Here is a 17,510-nt window from a genome sequence, read left to right on the forward strand (position 1 = left end):
GCTTGTGACGCATGGCGAGAGCAGGACGGCTCAGGGTCACTACGATCACTAAGAGTATGAGTTATTATTCTTTATTCACATAAAACACCAGGACTGAGAAGGTCAGGTATTTTTTCAGCACTGTGAAGCACAATGATGAAGACATTCTCGATAAACCTTCAACTCTTTTACGTCAAAAAAATCCAAACTAATATTCATAATAATATACTTGCTTCACAGTAGGGCTTAATTTTATTTTTTTCTAATTTAAGCACGCATAGTCTGTATTTACAAAGCATCCGTATGTACAAGGATAACTACATAATCATCCAGATAACTCAGCATACTGGTTTAATTATGCAAAACTTTAAGACTGAGCTTAAATTCAAAGTGAAGCTGTACGGCTGATCATCAAACACATGCAGCTGTGGAGCACAGATGTTCTCCTAGGTGTATACCACCATACATTAAGGGGCACTGTCGCAGGTAGCTAGTATGTAGCTATAATGCTGTGTTCGACTTACTGTACCTCAGAAGTGGGAGGTCAGCGCTTGGGAATACGTAGACCTTTGAGCATTCCGAAAAAAAGAAAGGAAAAGAAAAGAAAAGAAAAAACCCACCACGTACTCATGATAAGTGATGTTTATTTTCCTCCTCAAAACAGTGAGCTGTATAGTCCGTGTTAGAGATTGAACACGCGAATGTCTGTATGTTGATGCTACTTTGTTTACTGTTCGTGCTGTGAGCAGCCCACGTTGTATCGAAGTCACTCGGTGAATTGGGGCGGGGGGGCTTTCTTTGTTTTTTCCCCTGGTCAGAGGTCGGGAATTACGAGTTACGACCTCTAGTCAAATGCAGCATATTGCATAGGAGTAGTAGACAGAAGAAGCGACGTGAGAAAGGATGCGATAAAGAAGAAATTGGAGATTATTGTAGGTTATTTGAGAATCATTTAAGTTGTATGTTATGCAAAAAGTTTGTCCCGAATTCCCCTCCATTTTTTTTTAATGCACATCTCAAGAACTCAACACGTCTCAACAAGAATTCACTGTGACATCACTGCAGGTCATATAAATAATAATAATAAAACACTATTTTGGGTGAGATGTTATAGAAAAAATAATCCCAGATGGAATGGTGTAATAAAGCAGACTTGGTAACACCCCAAAGTTGATTATTTTCCTACATCATAATACCCTAAGTGTTTAATTCCTTTAAATGCCACCATTTTTTGTGATCGTTGTGGCCAAAAACGCTTGATTTTGCGTTTGAGTTTTTTGTGGAAAACTACTTGAATTGGTCAAATTGCAGTTGCACGAAATTGTTCTGCACGCTCTTTCACAGTGATGTTTGCTGGCAAATGAGAACTTTTATCTGTACTCAAGTTCGACGCACGTGAATCGAAGAGGGCTTTGGCTGAATGCGAGTTGTGATGATGTCACATGACGCATCTTGGCCCAAATCTGTGGAAAATCTGTGGCAAAAAAAACTGCAAGCCCCCTCTGAATATTGCAGCGTTTGCTTGATTTTGCATTCATTTCGGACATCTCAAAATCGCTAAATTCTGAAGGGACTGTTTTATAGTTACGCAAGTAATTTCCTGTTATCACTTATGTTATAGCAACTTTTCTGTAATCCCTCGAAGTTAATAAGACAAAAAGAAGCAGCGTATAAAGCTACGTCTAGTTAAATGTGAAATCGTGCTGCATGACTCAGCATTTCCCTGAAGGTACAACGCCACTTTAAAGCAAGTTCAAGTTATATTAAATAGCCTGAAAGATGATGACCGAATGATGGAGAGGACTGAAGAACGAGTCATGAACAGCTTTGTGTTGTTTTTAGGTTCACATGGAGCTCTGGGTAAACATCACCCCCACCCCCACCCCCAATCCTTGACTTCGAATTTTAAGCCTTTTCCCATACGGACACCAACTAAAAAACACAACACTGTGAAAAAGTGCCAATCTGCAATAGTCCCAGATTGGGTGGAGTATCTGCTGAACACGCGCTGAGATGTTATTTAATTAAGCAAGTCCAGAGGGAGATCTCGAGTTACTAAAAACACAAGGCTTCAGCAGAAACTCTGCTCAGGGACACAGGAAAGCTGCTCTGCGCTGATCTGGTCATTCTGCACGATTAGAAGCAAAATGTTTAACAGTGTGTTTGCATACGCAGAAGATTCCAGAGTAGCCAGATGAGCAATACTAAAGCCTACTGTATATTACTGCCATTTTAGATATGTGTATGACTTGTATGGCAGGTGCTCGGGCCGGGCGATATGACCATTATAGCTGCTATAACGTAAGTGCTAACAGGAACTGACGTTCCACAACCTTCAATGTAATTCCTTACATATTTGTATGACAGTGATCTTGTAAACAATGGATCGTGCTAGTTTCTATACTAGACTTTTGTTTTATTTATTTTCACTTCAGCTGTGCCATTTTTTCCCTAAAAAGTAGCTCACAACAGTTTTACAACTTCAATTTTCCTTGCATGCAGCAGGGGGCACGAAAATAAAAAAAATAATTAAAAAAAAAAAAAGGAAAAAAAAAAAAGCAAAAGACACTGCAACTTTAAAGTATTTGTTGTAACATCATACTTTATCTTATTTAGACTGAAGACTTACAACCTAAGGGTTCAATAATTATAATGGCCGAATTCACTCTATGATAAAATGACAAAGAGCAATAAAACTGAGATCAATAATCTTCATTGCTATTTCAGCCATTATCCTGCAGCCCTACAACTGAACTAAAGAATTAATCATTAGTCCAGGGTGAAGAAATAAATAAATCAATAAATCACACACAGGCATTAACCATTAAATGCAAAGTGCTGAACGTAAAGGGAGGTTTCTAACAGCACAGCGACATAAACAGCAGGAAGAAGCTGAGTCATTTCAGCAGGCCAGGGTATGAAGGAGAGAGAGAGAGAGAGAGAGAGCGAGAGAGAGAGAGAAAATGGGGGAGCACCTGCTCTCAGAGGTTGTGTGATGATTGAATACAATCCTACAATTGAATTAAAAAAAGCCAGATCTCTAGCTTACTCTACAGTCGGTCATAAACATGAACAAAACCCATCTACTTTAACAGGTGGACATTTTACTGACATTATGACATGGTGATTTATATCGCGGACGAGGATGGGTTTCCTTATGAGGGTTCTCTTCTCTCGTTAGGGATTTAAATCTACATCCGGATCTCTGTAAAGCCACTTTGTGACATGTGTCTATTGTTCCTGTATCCAAAAGCAAACACCCTGATTACCACTGTTTTAAAAATTGATTGATTACAAGTGTTTCAAATAAGACTGTCTAATAACTTTTAAAAAACGAGATGGTGTTTGTGTAGGGATGAAACGGGTACTGGTTTCATGATAAACCATGATAAAATCATGTCATCATTATTTTATTTTATAAGTGATTACAGGAGCTAATTGTTTCATGGAAATTCCAAAACCTTAAAAGTAACTATAAATGATTTTTTTAAAAAAAGTATTATGTGTTGTTCTTTAATAAATAAAACATGCTTGCATGTGTACATGGGTGTGGTATAATACACATTCAAAAGTACACATTCAAAAAGTATTCAGAACCCTTCATTTCTTTCAGATTTTATGATGTTGTAGCCTTATGTTTTAAATTATTATTTTTTTCCCCCACATCAATCTACACTCCATACCCCACAATGACAAAGCAAAAAGCAGACTTGTGATAACTTTACATATGTATTAAAAAGAAAAAAAAAAAAAAAAGTTATAGTGTGTTATATGTGATAGTTATATGACATTGACACAAGTATTTGGACCCTTTGCATTGACACTTGAAATTTAGCTCAGGTGCATCCCATTTCTCTAGATCACTTTAGACATGAAAGGCACCGGTCTATATAAAGGTCCAACAGCCGAAAATGCATATCAGAGCAAAAACCAAGCCATGGGGTCAAAGGAACTGCCTGCAGAGCTCAGAGACAGGATTGTTTCGAGGCACAGATCTGGGGAAGGCTACAAACAAATAAACAAACAAACAAACAAATAAATAAAAATGGAACAATTAGGATACTTCCTAGAGCTGGCCACCTAGCCATACTGAGGAGTCAGGAGAGGTGACTAAGAACACGATGGTCACTCTGATTGAATTGAAGAGATCATGTGTGGAGATGGGAGAAACTTGCAGAAGGTCAACCATCACTGCAAAACTCCAACGGTCTGAGCTTCATGGCAGAGTGGCTAGACAGAAGCCTCTCTTCAGTGAAAGACACACTGGAAAGACGCTTGGTGAAATTTGGAAGAAAAAAAAATCTAATTCCAAGCAGGCACTTCAACGTGAAAAAAAATTGAAGGGGTCTGAATTATTTCTGAACGCACTGTAACTCCGTTTGGTGCTGGGCCGCATCACACCGTCCCGTTATCAGTTAGTTTCCCATAAGAGCACGTTATTAAGCGTTTTATTCCTTACTTATGAGACCAATTGAAATGGTACACTTGGCTTTGTTTACTGTGTCGCTGAATATCACACTATGCATTCATCTTTCCCCATGAATCATCTATAGGCTTTTTTAAAATTTTTATTTATTTCAGTTCAGGTCAAAACCAACGAGATGGATTCTTAGCAAGTACACGATTATCCCACTACACCTGCCTAGAACATCTGGCCTCTCCAAAAGCGTAAGACAGGTTCACTAAACATCACGCAGCCTTGAGCAGCTGACAGCTCATTAAAGCGACAAAAACAGAGCAGGGAAGTGAAGAAGAAGAGGGCTGTTGAATCGAGCTGGGGGACATTCAACAGGTGTTTCACACACAATGACAGACTGCTCCTGTGTGTGTGTGTATGTATGTCCGAGACACGGTCTCAGAGTTTGTTCTCATTACACTACTATCAGAGTGATGGAAAGGGCGGATGACTCAACATGAGTCATGCTGTGTCTGCCCAGAAGCCCCACACACACACACACACACACACACACACACACATATACACACATATACACACACACAGTTTGAGACCTTACAATTAATTTTACACCAGGGCCCCCCTCAACACACCTCCGGTTCTCATACACAGACGCGCGCACATAAAGTTGTGTAATCCCCTGAAGATTTTAAACCCAGACAGAGCCTCTGGGAGTTTCTCCTGCATTAAAGAGGCTCTGAGTCATGAATGCCAGACAGAGAAGAGCATACAGTGATAATACGCTTAAATCGCAGGATGGCATGCGGCAACGAGGACATCGTAACTAAATCAACGACAGGAAGTGAAAGAGAGAGGTGATGAAAGTGGTTAAGAGAGTGACGATTCCACGTGAGTAACGATGAGGTAAAGAGAAAAAGCGTAAATGACGCGGTCTGTGTGAAATTTGTGTTAACCCCATCTTTAAAAAAAAATAATTCACAGACAAACCGTCCAAAAAGCTTTAGACTGGGTCGACACACTGGGCAAAACTCTATAGAGCACTACAGCATGGCTCATCAGTTAGATGTGACAAGGGGTCAGGGTCTCACTGAGGAAACTCTGTCTGGGACAGACCATACAACCCAAACTGCATTCTTACTAATAACAGAAATTTTACATAAAATTCACTCCAAAATAGAAAGTACTTACTGGGATATTAATTTAGTGGGAACAAACTAGTAATGTGGACACCTGGGGATGTGTGCGTGTGTGTGTGTGCGCACATGTGTACCTGCATCGTGACCCTCATTAGACTCCTCCAATATGAGCCTGTTCATACAGTTTATCTCCCACTCCTGCACCTCTATACTCCATAAAGCTGGAATCAGGACGCGGTAATGAGAGCTGAAACACACACACACACACACACACACACACACACACACACACACACATGCACACACAAACACACACAATTATACCCAAGTCTCAACATTGCGATCAAGATCATATCACTTGATTATCTGACAGAAAGCAAGCTCCAGTTGATGCTGCATGAGATGAAAGACATCATCCTAAATAGTATGACGACGACACCGTGTAGCTTTTCCTCTGGGAAATGAACTGTCAACATCATGACATGAGCTGGCGAGAGTTCAGTGGATTATGTCAATAGCAGCATTAATTACACCATCAGACAAAAACTGCAAAACAAAGCCCTTCCGCCCTCGCCGTGCTCCTAAAGACGAAGATCCGATTCTGATTCATACGATAAAGTGACCAAAAATCAACAATGAGAGCTGCCAAAACGAGCGAGTTAAAGCAAAAAAAAATTAAAAATCAAACATAAAAAAAAGAACACAATGAATTCAAGGAAATTTCTAAATATGAAAAATTCACTTGAACATGTTGGTCCATTAAACTCAGAATGCTGAGTCAGCTTTTAAAAACCACACAAACTTTTTAAAACCAATTTTCAACCTGAAATTTTTCCCATAGCCTTTTAGAAACCCATCTTTACCGAGGGTGCCAATACTTTTGGAGCAGACTGCAAACATGTAACGACTACAGAACAAGAAAAAAAAAGAAAGACACATAAAAGACAAGTGAAAAACAAGAAAATAATAATAAAAAAAAGAACAACAAAGAAGAAAAAGGAAAAAAGGAAGAAGGAAAGTAAGACACAATGAATAAAAAAAGATAGAAAAGAGAGAAAGCTGGAGAAGGACAGAGAGAGAGAGAGAAAGAGAGAGAGAGAGAGAGAGAGAGAGAGAGAGAGAAACAGGCAGTGTGCTGTAGAGCAGCTGGTTGAGACAGTTGCTGTGTCTCCAATGTGAGCGGTTTGCACCCTGACTGCTGCTGTAAATCTGAGCTAAATGAGATTTAAATGTTACTGGAGACCAGGACAGATGTTAAGGGGACAGATGTTAAGAGGGTGGAGTCTGAGAGACAAAACTGTTCTTACAGGGCTCATCATCAGAACAGCTCCAATGTTTCTCCTTTTATTTTTTAAACTCCATCACAGAGATTTGGTGTCAGGGGGTTGGATTCCCAGTGAGACACTAAGACAGAATGACAGACCTGACCCTCCAAGTTCAGAGTCAACACCAGAGCAGTTACGGGAATCCACTGAGACAGTGAGACAGAGGGACAGTGAGACAGAGGGACAGTGAGACAGATCCGAGCTGCCGAGTTATGGGAATCCACTGAGACAGTGAGACAGATCTGACCTGCCGAGTTATGGGAATCCACTGAGACAGTGAGACAGAGGGACAGCGAGAGAGATCTGACCTGCCGAGTTATGGGAATCCACTGAGACAGAGGGACAGCGAGACAGATCTGACCTGCCGAGTTATGGGAATCCACTGAGACAGTGAGACAGATCTGACCTGCCGAGTTATGGGAATCCACTGAGACAGTGGGACAGAGAGACAGATCTGAGCTGCTGAGTTATGGGAATCCACTGAGACAGTGAGACAGAGGGACAGCGAGACAGATCTGACCTGCCGAGTTATGGGAATCCACTGAGACAGTGAGACAGATCTGACCTGCCGAGTTATGGGAATCCACTGAGACAGTGAGACAGATCTGACCTGCCGAGTTATGGGAATCCACTGAGACAGTGAGACAGAGGGACAGCGAGAGATCTGACCTGCCGAGTTATGGGAATCCACTGAGACAGTGAGACAGAGGGACAGCGAGACAGATCTGACCTGCCGAGTTATGGGAATCCACTGAGACAGAGGGACAGCGAGACAGATCTGAGCTGCCAAGTTATGGGAATCCACTGAGACAGTGAGACAGAGGGACAGCAAGACAGATCTGACCTGCCGAGTTATGGGAATCCACTGAGACAGTGAGACAGAGGGACAGAGAGACAGATCTGACCTGCCGAGTTATGGGAATCCACTGAGACAGTGAGACAGATCTGACCTGCCGAGTTATGGGAATCCACTGAGACAGTGGGACAGCGAGACAGATCTGACCTGCCGAGTTATGGGAATCCACTGAGACAGTGAGACAGAGGGACAGAGAGACAGATCTGAGCTGCCGAGTTCAGAGTCAGCGCCAGCCCAGTTACGGGAATCCTCTCGCTCATGTGAGGAGCTGCGTGAAGGTGTGTATCTGCATATAAATGCCTTGGTCCCCCTCAACTCTGCTTTATTCCTCCTTACAATGTGGAGCCCAATTAGCATGCTGCATGAACATGGACGTGTCCTCCCCACAGTTACCGAATGTTTTAGACTCAACTATCAAAATGATAGATACTCAGACAGACAGATAGATAGATAAATAGATAGACAGAGAGGCAAGCAGACAAAGACCGAGGCAGACAGACTTATACTCAGATAGACAGACAGACAGACAGACAGATAGATAGAAAGACTACTTGACAGACATATACTAGATAGATAATTAAATAGACAGACAGACAACCAAAATATAATTTATTTATTAGTTGTTCAATTTATCCAGTGCCTCACTAACACCAAAAAACATGCAACAGAAAGTAACATCAATAAACACACTCAAAAATAAAATAAACAAAACATCGAGTCAAAAAAAGTACACAATGTTTAAATCGTACACATTTACATATCATGCCTAATGTTTTAAATAGTTTGTTTGAATAGGTCTGTGACACCATTATTAAAGGTTATTGGGGATTAAAGCAGATTAAACAGTATCAGGAGGGATTTTCAGCAGTCAGAGCTCCAGCACTGGTTCAGCAATGACTTCACGTCCAGGTTGCCATAGCGAGCCTTATATCAACACAACACTTCTGTGTTAACACTGAAAAGCCCGCCTCCTTCTTTTGTCTGAAGCTGAAGTCTAACAGATGCCAGGACAGAAATGTGATAAGCACTTTATCTCTCTGTTCAAAGAAACCCACATGTAATGACGTTCAACATAACTGACCCACACTCCATGGGTCACTTTTCCTTCTCATCAAATCCCTGAGCTTACTACTAACAGCACAAAAGCTCTAAAAACCATGAACGCTTAGCCGAGAGGTTTCTAAACAATCTGAACGAAAAATGTGAAACCTTCGCATTTTAACACACGTTGTTCCAACCACCATGAACGTACAGCTCGAAATCTGATTTTTAAAAATTCTCTTATTTTCAGCATGAGATTAACCTAATTACCACATTTCTCCATAAAATTTTTAAACCCATCTTTACCAAGGGTGCCATTAATTCTGGAGCTGGGGAAAAAAAAAAATTCCATTGCTTTTATTTATTTAATCTGTCTTTATGAATGGTGTTAATACTTCTTGATCTGAAGAAAAGAGCAAACATTTCAACCCCCCCACCAAGGGTGCCAATACTTTTAAACTGCATTTGCACTAAACACACTGACACTAGAGTACCCATTTAAGTTAATGTAGCAGTAGTGAATGCTGATGGTTTTGCTCAGACTCACACGTCTACAGGAACACGCAGCAGAACAGGCAGCACGGCTGCCTCCTCAGTCATAGTCATGAGACGAGACTCCAACAGCTGGAGGACGGTTAAACCTGCACGAAACACCACCACCATGCCTGAGAGAGAAAGACAGGGGAGAAAGAGAGAGAGGTCTTATTCATAATTTCTTTTTATAAATTGCATTAAATTAAAATATAACACCAGCCATAATTATCGTATTACCCATTCAAAAACAAATATTATAATATATAATATTATAACAAATGTTTTCTCACATGCTTTTAAAAGATCTGCCAGACTTTTTCTCCACAAATAGCTTGTTAGAGGCTCATGCTCTCTCCCTCACTTCCTCTGCCTCATATATTTAAAGGAAGCAAAACGATTCAATCCAATTCAGTACCATTCAATATGTGGTGTCGGGGGCGTGGTTGAGCGTCAGCTTTGGACAGAGAGGAGGCGGGTCGAACCGGCAGGTAATTTGTGATGATTCTCACCTGTGTCTTATTAGCCCAGGTTACTTATGTGTGTCTCTTTGTGCCTTCAGGAGCCCCGTAACAGGCGAGAGAGAGAGCGCGGAGCAGCACAGAGCCGTGAGTGTGCTCGTGCATGTGTGCAGAGAGAGAGATAATTGCTGTAAGGCAAAAGTTTTCAAATGAAAAATAAAACGTAGTTTGAGTCCCAAGCCTGCCTCCTGTGTCCTCATTTCCCACCAAAGCAAAGAGAATTGTTACACAATACGATTTAATACCATTCAGTATGATTTAATATGAGGCACAGAGGCCACGCCTCCTTCACCAAGACAAGCAGGAACAGAGGCCACACCTCCTTTACTAAGACAAGCAGGCGCAGAGGCCACACCTCCTTTACTAAGACAAGCAGGCGCAGAGGCCACGCCTCCTTCACCAAGACTAGCAGGAACAGAGGCCACGCCTCCTTCATTAAGACTTGCAGGCGCAGAGGCCACGCCTCCTTCATTAAGACTTGCAGGCGCAGAGGCCACGCCTCTTTCATTAAGACTAGGGAGCAAGAGAGAGAGAAAAATGCACAGTGCCAAAAAATTTTTATAACATTTCTAAATAATAGTACACTAGTAATAAAGTAAGTTGAGTGTATATAGTTAACATGTTTAAAAAACGAAAAAAAACCTCCCGAAACCCCCCCGAAGGATATAGGCCTTCTTTATCTCCACCACTGCTGATGGATCATATACAGACATCTGCCATGTCCAAGTAGCAAGAATTATAACAGGATATTTGGAAAGCCAAGTGAGATCAGTCAGCTCAAGTACCTCGATTTGATCATTTAGCCGTTAGTTCCTTCGGCAGGGTGGAGATAAACTCTGTGGAGGAACTCAGGCTTATAGGAACAACGGTGGGAACTTTCAGCCAGGAGTAAACCCCTGAGTGTTTGAGCTTAAGCCAAGTCCCCAGAATGTTGTTACACCAGTCTCAGACAACTGAGCTCCATTTAGTGCACACGCACGCACGCCTCTAGCAGCTGGTGGGGTTATTACCGTGCAGCAGGAAGAGATCCCAGATTGCCAGCACTGAGTCCCAGCATGGGAGAGAGGTGAAGAGAGTCAGAAACCACTGCATGATGAAATGCACTGAGGACACACCCAGTTTCTCCTGGATCAATATGAGAGAGGGAGAGAGAGAGAGAGAGAGAGAGAGAGGTAAAGAAAGAAAGACTTAGAGTCACCTTAGAGTCAGTACGTTTAAATATAATATTCACCATGATCATATGCATTACACTTGATTCAGTTTATTATATGGTTAATATTTTCTTCTGAGTGGTGATACGGTTCTCAAAAGTTTTACAAGTCCTCATATTTTTTTCTATCGTGTACCGCTCAATTAGCAACCTGATTGGTCAAAGAGCCGGGTGTCACTCAAGGCTTTTGTGAAAGGTCTAACATTTTCAACTTTGAAGCATTTTCAAATCTACTAATAAATCAATTCTGCCACCACTTCCAACAGGAATACATGTGCTGGCGGTTGACCAAATAATGAAATAAATACATAAATGCCAGCAGTGTGTACACTTTAAAGTTGAATTAGTGACTGACTACTAATGCGATTTTCAAAACAAGCTTTTGCAAACGGCAACTTTATATTAAACTTCATGTCTGAAGTTATTATAATATCTATCGAACCCCAATCATTGCCTCAAACTATTAGGCTCAGGATGATAGATGATATAAGGAATCACCAATAGAGGCCATCAAGGTGGACAATACAAATGTCTGTTGGAAAATCTGGTGTCTGGAGCTTTAAGGTCGACAAAAATAAACTGTATCGATCACTAGTACGAACAGTGTTTAAGTTACACTTGAGGTCATAAGTTTAAATACGCCTTGGAGAATCTGCCAAATGTAGATAATTGAAAAAAAATAAAATAAGAGGGAGCAAACAAAACGGTGCAAACGTTCACTGATGCTCAAGAAGGCAACACGATACATTAAGAGCCAGGGGGGTGTAAACTTTTGAACAGAATGATTGGTGTAAACTGCCATTATTTTGTATAAAGATCTTATTTTTTCATGTAGTACGGCCCTTCGAGAGCTATACAAGATATTTACATGTTTCCCAGAAGACAAAATAATGTACACCGATTATCCTGTTCAAAAGTTTACACCCCCCTGGCTCTTAATGCATCGTGATGCCTTCTTACGCATCAGTGAATGTTTGCACCTTTTGTAACAGTTATGTACGAGTCCCTCGGTTGTCCTCAGTGTGAAAAGATGAATCTCAACATCACATAGACACTGTTGGAAAGGGGTCAAATATGCAGAAGATGCTGGAAAAGTAAAGAATGTGCAGGACCTGGAGGATTTTTCTGCAGAACATTGGGCAGTTTCACTGCTCAGGACAAACAAGGGATTCATGAACAACTCTCACAAAACATAAAAACATTCACTGATCATCCAGGTAACAACACACAGTAAATGCCACTTGCCGTGATGGTTCTTTAAAGGTATTTCAGCTCCGTTTAGGTATTAGTTATGAGACTAATCACTGATTTCTTATCTTGTCCTAGATTTAAAAATAACAGGTCTTAAGAGTACATGCCATTATGCGTTTTCGACATTGTAGATGAGGTCTTATGAGACTGAAAATGAGAGACTGAAAGTGCATGGACGGCGCTGCTCTGATGGAACCAGGCACTGCGGTTTCATTTTCCTGACTCACTCAGTCGGATATAAACCCCAAAACATAAACACAGATCGCGAGTCTTACTGCTGTTTGAAGTTGGAAGGAGAAAGGGTTTGATTACAGGAAACTGGCTTAAAAAGGATTAAACGCATCTCCAGTGGGAAGCAGTTTTCTACTAAAGACGCATTGTATAAGAAACACTTAAAAACCTCACGCTCCTCAAATATTCTTTATAAGTTATATGATATATATAAATATGTGGTTGAGAAGTCCTTTAATTACCAGATGATGGAATACTTGAGGCTTCTTGTGCTTTAGTAATTGCTGAAACACCAACGCTTGATGTTGGATCCTGCAACGACAGCAAAAAAAAAAACAACATGTTAACATTGTTAAATATATTTACACCACAAAACTGTTGAATTCTCAAAAGGTGGAAATGAACTTTCTACAGTTCTGAAGGCAGCACTGGCTACCAGGCAAAACATAATTTTAAACTTTAAATTAGAACGCGTTTCATTGTGGGATTTGATCTCACAACGTTCTGGCACCAGAACAGAGCCTTAACCTTGTTCTAACCACTTACTTCTTGAGTGAGGAGTCGAACAGCTCAGACAGGTATTTCGGTTTTTCCATCAGTACCACCAAAGCCCAGAAAGCTTCCTCCTCACCGAGAAGCATGAGCAAGACGGCAGCGATGTACGACATCCCTAACGAGAGAAAAAACACCCAGCGTTAATCAGAAGCTGAGTACCAACACAACACATCTCCACTTTTGATGTCTACTTTATTTACTGGATAAATGATTCATAACTGCCATCTTGTGATTGGATAATCCATCATGATATTAACATGCAAGTCATACAAAGCATTTAAGAACACATTTACAGCCAATAACACAATTCAAAAACACTTTGATTATGACATTATCTTATAGAGAACCTGCACCACTAACACACAACTGTGACAATACTGTATATAATAGCAGGGTGCGAGTGAGGCCATCACCTTGGCTGTACCCAATCTGAGGGTTATATTTGGCGTATGCACTGAGCACTCGGAAAAGCTTGGCCTGACCCTCGATGGCTTCAGGGGTGTCTCCCATTAGAGATCGGTGTGTTGGAAAAGACCTCTCTACAAATACAAAAAAGCACTTTGTTAGCTTTATGTGGAGCCTGATGCAAAAAAAAAAAAAAAAAAAGACACTGTATCAAAGGCTAAACATGTTCAAGTATTCATGTTTCAGCACAAATCCATCCATTGATCCATCCATCCATCTTCCAAGACACTTATCCTACACAGGGTCACGTGGAGCCTATCCCAGGGAACTCGGGGCACAAGGCAGGAGACACCCTGGATGGTGTGCCAACCCATCACAGGGCACAAATGCCTCACACACCCATTCACACACTATGGACAATCTGGAAATGCCAATCAGCCTACAGTGCATGTCTTTGGCCTGGGGGAGGAAACCGGATTACCCGGAGGAAACCCCTCGAAGCACAGGGAGAGCATGCAAACTCCGTGCACACAGGCTGAAGGAGGGATTCAACCCCCCAACTCTGAAGGTGTGAGGAAAATGTGCAAACCACAAAATCCAAAATGCTAAATCTAATCTAATAAAGCATTTCTGACTCCGAACATAACGGTAATATATCCTGCATCTCCACTGATCATTGTCATTAAATGGAGGATTTCTACTGTAAACTCATAATATCAGAGTGAACTGAACTCAGTAAGCAAAAAAGTTTGAACACTAAGTATTGAAGTTGGTGAAAGGCGCCACCAAGTGGATATAAAATGATTTACCAGCAGTGAAAGGTTCAAACCCAGACAATTATAGCCATAAAAACCATGTTCTTCCTGCCCCAAACAGACCATATATTACAGCTGTGAGGGCATATAGTTTAGGCACTGTTATAAAGGCAAAAGGAGGACAAACTATTTCTCTGTATCACAGAATAATTATAACACAAAGTTTATGTGTTTATTTATGTGATAGAATAGCTTTTTGTTCACTATTTACTATTAATACCGTAAGTAAAGAATAATAAAAAAAAAAACTCAAGGGCGTTCTGTTATAGGAAGGGGTGGTGTGGTGCAGCAGCTGCCATTTATTGCAACTTTATTTATTTAAAAAAAAATGACAGTTCTTTTTTATCTCTTTACAGGTTTATTTAAATACAAGGTGGTGTGATGGACCCTGAAATAGATTATTTTCCAATATCAGCACATCATTAAGTGTTTTATTCCTCCTTCCACCACAGCAATTTGCGAATAATTACTATTTTGCATTTATTAAAGACCATCGTACTTTTACCTATTTATAGCTGTTGAGGAAAGCTCATGAGATTAGTTAGTTCCTATATATATATATATATATATATATATTTTAAACTTGCGTTATAGAACTATAAACCTTCGTTCCCACACCACCCTCTCTTTTTTCTCTCTCTTGAAGGTAATAATACACAAAATGCAGTTTGTCACAAACACATGCCTAAATGAACCAAGGATGTAGAAATGCCATTCTGACTGAAAAAGAAAAAGTGGAGGCTTTAGATGGATCAGATGGACAAGATAAATCTAACGGATTAACGTTAGAAGTGTCAGTAATTATTAGTATTATAGTACGGCTGTAACTCACGCAGGTCCAGAGCGATCTGTCTGAAGAGAGCCGCGTCGAGGCCGAGAGAGCCTGCAGCAGCCGAGCCCAGCTCGTTCTCTCTCTCGCCCAGCGTGCTGATGGCTGAAAGGATGCTGTACTCGCTCACGCTGAGGTCCACCAGAGGCTTCCGGATCTCACTCAGACACACCTGAAATACACACATACTCTACATCATACTGTATAAACCGCCACCCTGAACAGGAACAGTCCTGATTTAGATATAGATTAACAACAACAACAAAAAAAAATTTGTGTACTCAGCACCTCGTATAAACAAAAAAGGAATATATTTTTTGTTCATGTTGCTTTGTAGCACATCTGCCTCACACCTCCAGGGTTGGGGGTTCGAATCGCGCCTCCACCCTGTGTGCGTGGAGTTTGCATGTTCTCCTCGTGTTTCGGGGGTTTCCTCAGGGTACTCTGGTTTCCTCCCCCAGACCAAAGACATGCATTGTAGGCTGATTGGCATTTCCAAATTGTCTCCAGTGTATGGGTGTATGGGTGTGTGAATGCTTGTGCAATTGTGCCCTACGATGGGTTGGCACCCCATCCAGGGTGTCTCCTACTGTGTGCCCCGAGTTCCCTGGGAAAGACTCCAGGTTCCCCACGGCCCTGTACAGGATAAGCGGTATGGAAAATGGAGATGGATGTTGCCTTTGTGCCATAAAAACAATGCTGGAAATATTTTTAATTAAAAATATTTTTTTAAAAAAATACTGCAGTGTAGCTTTGATATGGAACATCATATCTACAGCAAAGAATATTCTGAGGTTGTTTTATTTTATTTTAGCACTTATTTTGCACAACCAATTATCTACCACTAGCCCACCGTTCAAGTACCATTAGGCCCTATTGATGCCATGTTTGGGCATGTACCAAAAACAAACAACTGGAACTTTTGGTACAGGATCAGCAGGCAGTAGAAAAAGCACAGCTCCAGTTTTCTGGTGAAAGAAGTGACAGTACTTTGTGGGGAAAGGCCCTATATGGCATGGAAATTACACCGATCAGCCATAACATTAAAACCACTGACAGGTGAAGTGAATAACATTGATTATCTCGTTACAGTGGCACTTGTCAAGGGGTGGGATACACAGTATTAGGCAGCAAGTGAACAGTCAGTTCTTGAAGTTGATGTGTTGGAAGCAGGAAAAATGGGCAAGTGTAAGGATCTGAACGCCTTTGACAAGGACCAAATTGTGATGGCTAGACGACTGGGTCAGAACATCTCCAAAACAGCAAGTCTTGTGACGTGCCCCCTCTGCCACACTGCAAAAATGGTTCAGGAGTGGTTCGAGGAACAAGAAAGAGTCTCCAAATTCCCCAGATCTCAATCCACTCAAGCATCTGTGGGATGTGCTGGACAAATAAATCCGATACACGGAGGCCGCACCTCGCAACTTACAGGACTTAAAGGATCTGCTGGTAACATCTTGGTGCCAGATACCACAGCACACATTCAGAGGACTTGTGGAGTCCATGCTTCGACAGGTTTTCACAGAGCTGTTTTGGCGGCACAAGGGGGACCAACACAATATTACGTGGGTGGTTTTAATGTTATGGCTGATTAGTGTAGTTTCTCCGCTTCCCAAATTTCCAAAAACTAAAGCAGTGACTGAGATCCACCTGATAGTTGAAATCACTGGCCACTCGGACTGTCTCGATGTCCAGCAAACACTTCCACACACGGCCACGCAGCGCAGGAGGAATACCAATACGGATAAAGCGTTCAAGCTAAGATAAAAGGAAAGAGATAATAAGGCAATAAAACGGCTAGAAACCATTCTTCTCATTCTTACTTTCAATTCAATTCGACAAATTCCTCGTATGTGCAACATAGTTGACGAAATAAATCTTTAGGAAAATCTCAAGAGCTAAAGAATTAGATGCATAAAGAGGATATGAATGTACCTGATTCCTGCAAAGGAAACTGGATCCATTCCAATAACTGAGCAGTTCACACAACTCTTTAACTTTAACCGCATTCAGCTGAGGATAGCTGGGCAGAAAAAAGACGACAAGTAATTCAAATATCAGTCAAATAACACATGTTAACTTACTTTCAATTAATGCTGAAGTTTATTGCTTGTTAAGTAAGGAATAAAACTGCAGAGACACTGTTACAACCCAGAAGTTGATTATTTTCCTATAACAGCACATCCCTGAATGTTTTATTCCTCAATTTATGATGTATTAATGAAGGATCCACAAGTCGTACATTCTATCCATTTATAGTCATGTTTACTGTTGTGGAAAGTCTCCAAAACATGTTAGTTCCTATTATAATTTACATTAGAGCAGCAATAAAAAAGCAGGTCCATCACCAGACTGTTCTTCTCTCTCTCTCTCTCGATATTAATAACACGGAAAAAAAAATTATCTTG

The 17,510-nt window shown here is 41.0% G+C and overlaps 1 protein-coding gene across 1 annotated transcript in view; it reads right to left on the bottom strand.

Annotated features, from left to right (window-relative positions):
• Positions 1-17,510, bottom strand: part of si:ch211-266k8.4 (TBC1 domain family member 12) — a 54,240-nt gene that overhangs the window by 34,937 nt on the left and 1,793 nt on the right. Inside the window, exons 2-10 of the mRNA XM_053631414.1 lie at positions 17,038-17,125; positions 16,753-16,860; positions 15,106-15,274; positions 13,467-13,592; positions 13,045-13,168; positions 12,741-12,810; positions 10,817-10,931; positions 9,302-9,419; positions 5,667-5,779 (exon numbers count right to left, since the gene is read on the bottom strand). Coding sequence (XP_053487389.1) covers positions 5,667-5,779; positions 9,302-9,419; positions 10,817-10,931; positions 12,741-12,810; positions 13,045-13,168; positions 13,467-13,592; positions 15,106-15,274; positions 16,753-16,860; positions 17,038-17,125 — 1,031 coding nt within the window. The remainder of the gene's footprint in view (positions 1-5,666; positions 5,780-9,301; positions 9,420-10,816; positions 10,932-12,740; positions 12,811-13,044; positions 13,169-13,466; positions 13,593-15,105; positions 15,275-16,752; positions 16,861-17,037; positions 17,126-17,510) is intronic.

The sequence above is a fragment of the Ictalurus furcatus genome, chromosome 8, assembly GCF_023375685.1.
Source record: "Ictalurus furcatus strain D&B chromosome 8, Billie_1.0, whole genome shotgun sequence".
NCBI lineage: Eukaryota > Metazoa > Chordata > Actinopteri > Siluriformes > Ictaluridae > Ictalurus > Ictalurus furcatus.